The sequence below is a fragment of the Mastomys coucha genome, unplaced genomic scaffold, assembly GCF_008632895.1.
Source record: "Mastomys coucha isolate ucsf_1 unplaced genomic scaffold, UCSF_Mcou_1 pScaffold21, whole genome shotgun sequence".
Classification (NCBI taxonomy): Eukaryota; Metazoa; Chordata; class Mammalia; order Rodentia; family Muridae; genus Mastomys; species Mastomys coucha.
This window is the reverse complement of record NW_022196904.1, coordinates 173,921,896-173,926,562: the sequence shown is the minus strand read 5'-3', so window position 1 is coordinate 173,926,562 and position 4,667 is coordinate 173,921,896. Positions and strand designations below refer to the sequence as shown.

The window sequence follows — 4,667 nt, the reverse complement described above, 5'->3', positions numbered from 1 at the left end:
AAGAAGAAGAAGAAGAAGAAGAAGAAGAAGAAGAAGAAGAAGAAGAAGAAGAAGAAAGAAAGAAAATTGTTTTTCATTATTCAAGTTAGATGCCATGGATGTATTGGATAAGGAAACTGGGGTTACAATATATAAACCCTACTATCTTAATGGCTAGCACGATCAAGGCTCTTGTTCATGAGTCAACTAAAGTTCAGTCAGTGGAAATGTAAAAGGGGCCATGGCTGTGTCTCACAGTCACTCCTGTCTAGACTGACGGGGACCACTGCTTTCCTCAGCATCTTCCTTCAGGGCTACTGTGGGTACCGATGAAAGGCTGACAAACAAGAGAGAGTATGTGGGATCAAGCGAGAATAGTGCAGGCCCTGGCCTAGACCTCAATAAAATCCCCTTCCACTCAGTCCACGGACCCATCTAGAACTGGGCTCTAGAAAATGAAGCCTTTACCTGGGAAGCCAACATCTGCCTCATGAAAACGAAGCAGAAAATACTGAAGGGTTCTGGGAGCCTGGAGAGGCCTTGGATGTCAGGAGATCCCACCACAGGTCTGCTATCGAATGATGGTTACCGTTTCTATGGTGATACCAAAATCTACAGAACCTGTTACACTGTGCCCTAAATGAGCTTTCTTCTTCACCTGCCCTACTCCTCAAGTCCTGACAATCTAGTTCTTAGCTCATTTTATCAAAGAACAACCTGAATTAGTCCGTGCCTATCCAAGAGTGAACATTATTAGTACTAGTTACTGCGCCCTCTACTGGACATGTCAAAAAAACATAATTTGAAAACTCAAATGGTGTGTGACTTTTCCTGGAAGGATGTGTGCAAAGTCTACTCAGCCAAGACAGGGCATCAACAACAGACTAGGAAAAAAAATGATTCCCTCAAAGTCTAGCTTAATGACCGAACAAATTCACTGAGGTGACTTCCAGGAGCACAGGCTACTCAAGAGCGCCACACAAAACCCAACCAGCATAGAGGACAAGCTAGGAGAGCTGCCTCTCTGGCTCCACCACAGTCTCCTTTCCCTAGCTTTCATAACCTTGGCGAGGGACCGTGAGAATCCGATAATCTACTGAGTTTCCGAGGTTTTCATGTCTTGTGAGCTTGAGCCTCAGAGCTCCTCCTCCCACCAAAAGAGAATGTTTCCATTCAGAGGAATGAGCTACAGAGCAAACTGCAATGTGAGCAGTTGGGCCACTGCAGGTCCAGAAGCCAGCCACATCCTCAGACCGTGGCAACTCTACCAGATCGATTCTGGTCACTTCAGAAGACGAGTTGTCCAGACCCTCCGTCAGTTCCTCAGACTCCTCAGCTATAAAATGAGGACTTTGGGTTAGGTGCCCGTGACAGGGCAGAGACAGGAGGTGTTCTGGAGTTTGCTGGCAGCCAGACTGACCGAAAGCAGCAAACTCCACATGCACTCCTGGGCAGTGCTTACACACACACACACACACACACACACACACACACACACTCACACTCACACACTCACACACTCACACACACTCACACACAGAGAGAAAGTGAAAAGACAGACCAAATAATGTAATTTTTAAAATATATATCTAATATAAAACATATCTAGAACCTAAAGAATTCTTACAATCCAATAATAAAGACAATTTCAATGGCTAAAAATAGGTAAGAAAAGGGGTAAAAGATATGAATAAATATTTCTTTGAAAGCAAAAAAAAATTTTAAAAGCTACACAAATGAAGAGAAACCACATGAAGAGATAACCAGCGCCATTCTTTAGTCATCCGTAAGACACAAGTCACTAGCATCAGGTAGCATGGCCTAGAATGTTTATAGATTGTTCATGGGTAACAGTTATTCAAGCTTACAAACTGAAACAAGAGAGAAATGACCGAAGTTAGCAGGATAGTGTTGGCAGACGCAGGACTCAAGGAGAGATGTTTGTGTCTGTACTGTGAAGCCCGGCTGAGCAGGGTGGGTGGCGAAGGCGCAGGCGCGTGCGATGCTGCTTGATTGTGCCTTAGGTAGCTGGAGTGGCCGCGGCACTGCCTCTTGGCTTCTGCCCGTGGGTGAGGGAATGTTCATTCCGGTGCATCTCCTTCCCCGCTGAGCGGTTGTACACAGTTTCCCAGCAGCACCAAGGTACCCATGGAGTAGGCATCTCTTCTGCCGACTACGTTGGCCCCTTTACTCTTTTCGCCACTCCAAATACACATAAAATCTTAATAGGTTGCAATCACTCACAGGTTCAAGACAAAAGCCCTAACGTGTCTGCACCCCTCAGTCTGATTGGGAACCCTAGTAAATCAAAGAGCTGCTGCACAACAAGGATAGCTGGGCTCTTCTGCGTGGGTTCGATCCCCTGGAGGTAAGTAAGGGAAAGCACCCACAAAAGGGTCGCTCTCACCCACAGCCAGATTCCACAAGAAAACTAAAGGCTTGGAAAGGCACGGTGACGGTGACGGTGCAAAGAAACATGGGTTCTGGTTCTATTTGGTCTCTCTTCCGCAAGTTGGTTCCCTCAGGGGCCTCAGTTGCCCCTTCGGTAAATCCGTGGGGAATCCTTTTAGCTAAGTCAAGCGAAAGGGCCTCTAGAAGAAATGTCACCTGCACTCAGCAGGTGCCTCTAAAGGCAGTGGGATACCTACTTATGCCAGGGGGAACGTGGCACCGCACTCTAGCGGCGGGTGACCAGCAAGCGCAGTGGCCGGCCTGAAGGGCAAAAGCGCTGCCAAACGAGAGCAAAGCCTGACGGGGCGGGGCTCGAACCCACAAAACAGGCCCGAGTCATGTGGACGGGTCACGTGTCCTACCCGGAAGCGCGCCGCAGGCTGGCAACTCGCTGGGCGGTGCGAGCAGCGGATCCGGTACGTGGGCATCCTGGGCGACCGAGCGCTGCCCTGGGTCGCCCCTCGGTAGGGACCTCCGGCCAGCCCTCCCAGCTTGGAGAGGCCCGGGCGCCCGGGGAAACTGACCTCAGTCTCATGCCCTTTTGGAGCGGGTGTCCCAAGCCAGGCCTTCGTCCCCGGGAGGAGAGGGGGAGGGTACGTCTGGATTTCTGGTTGTCATTGCTTGGAGTGCTAAGCAGCTATTGGGCGGAGCCACGCAGTGACGCGGGGCTAAGTGGCGAGGGGAGAGACTCCCTCCTAGGCCAGCTGCTCCTGCTGGAGCATCACAGGCTATCGTCCCCACCCCTTGCATCCAACCCACCCCCACCCCCAGCTAAGCTGTGTTAGTCAGGACAGTTTCCTGGGGACAATGAGAGAACTGGGACCCGGGTGGTAAAAGTGGGTGCAGGGGTTTTTCTCAGGATCGCCCTTCTCTTCAAAGTTCCCTCTTTTTAGAGCAAAATATAAGGAGAACAAAGGTCAGAAAAAGAAAATAACCACCGAAACCGTAAAACCCGATACCCACCGAGAAGCAAGCTGTGTTTCCCGGAAGTTGCCATCAAGGCCAAGCCAGGCTCAGGGTTTTCGTTGCTTTCAAAAATCCCAGGACCGAACCTTCCTCTTCTGCTTTAGATTTTTCTTGCCTGTTATCAAAATGGGAAGATTCCAGAGTCAGCTTATTTCTCTTGTTATTTGAAGTCAGGAAATAAGAATGACACCCACTCACCGTTCTTGTCCTTAAGATGAACCTAGTGGGCTGAGGTTGCAACCCGGCTGGTAACTCTCTGTAACCCGGTAGGAAGGCGCAACAGGGTCCCTGGTCTCCCAGTGAGAGTTTGAAGCTCCGAGTTGAATGTGACCTGGGAAAGCCCAAACCAGAACCAACCTCGGATGCCACTTTTCACTGGGACTACTTCCTGCCAGCCTGAGATGAGTTGTGGGGTAACCCATCACTGCTCACAGCTCCCTAGGGCTGCTCGGGGTGGGATTGCTGGCCACACCTGTGCCTGAATGACCCCGAATGTAATCTGAGAATTGTCCAGATGCAGAGGAGGTAGGAACTAATGTGTCACCCACGCTGGCTCCGCATAAAGAACTCCCGAGCTCGTGGTCCTTAAAATGGGGGAACCTCTGACTTTTCAGCCCTTGTCCAGGTTGTCCACCCTCAGGAACAGGCAGCAGTGGAGACCAGACCCTCTGTATGCCTTCATGCCTTCTCTGCCTTAAGCATTTGCAGACCGAAGGATGCTGTGCTGTTGTTTGCCGAACTGGTCAGAGACTAGCTCCTCGGAAGCCCTGCTGCGCGCTTTGCCAAGGTAAAAGATGTTCCTCTCCTGGGGGTGTAGAGGATGGAAGGTGGAGAGGTGGGCAGCACCCACTTGAAGAGCAGAATGAGAGGAGTAAACTGAGCTACCGTGTCCAGTCCGTACCTCTTCCCCATCCCCCTCTCCAGCCCTGCCCCCCACCCCATGTCACTACTTCATTAGGGGTAACAAGGTAACCCCAGAACGGCTGGGTGATGGTGGGCATGCAGCCAAGGGCTCAGTGAGTGCCCGATGTGCTGAACCTCTGGTCCTTACCCAGGCTGAACTCACAGATGTGACCTTTGCCCTCGCTTTTCCCTGGAAGATGAAGTGCGTGTTGGTAGCCACTGAGGGCGCAGAGGTCCTCTTCTACTGGACGGATGAGGAGTTTGAGGAGAACCTCCGGCTGAAGTTCAGGCAGTCGGAGAATGAGGAAGAGGAGGTAAGTACAGAGCGAGTGTGTTGTCTTGGCGGGGGGGGGGGGGGGGGGGGGGGG

The 4,667-nt window shown here is 51.1% G+C and overlaps 1 protein-coding gene and 1 long non-coding RNA gene across 12 annotated transcripts in view; one reads left to right on the top strand and one right to left on the bottom strand.

The window, feature by feature from the left end:
- Nucleotides 1–2,777: 2,777 nt before the first annotated feature.
- The window catches only part of Hps1 (HPS1 biogenesis of lysosomal organelles complex 3 subunit 1), a 25,241-nt gene continuing 23,351 nt past the window's right edge, over nt 2,778–4,667 (top strand). For 4 of the 11 annotated variants that reach the window (XR_004123600.1, XR_004123601.1, XM_031390376.1 and 1 more), the window contains exons 1-2: nt 4,067–4,183; nt 4,452–4,613. Coding sequence is in view for 9 of the 11 variants with exons in the window: in XM_031390376.1 (XP_031246236.1) it covers nt 4,497–4,613 (117 nt within the window). In the remaining 2 variants the exon portion in view is untranslated. Of the gene's footprint in view, nt 2,847–2,920; nt 3,024–3,814; nt 3,922–4,021; nt 4,184–4,451; nt 4,614–4,667 lie in introns of those variants that run through there. The other 7 variants (XM_031390375.1, XM_031390370.1, XM_031390372.1 and 4 more) reach the window with 7 other exon arrangements.
- On the bottom strand, nt 3,404–4,616 carry LOC116103864. The gene is made up of 3 exons (XR_004123602.1): nt 4,448–4,616; nt 3,595–4,201; nt 3,404–3,511 (listed from the first exon to the last, which is right to left on the bottom strand). It is a non-coding gene; the product is annotated as an uncharacterized LOC116103864 (long non-coding RNA).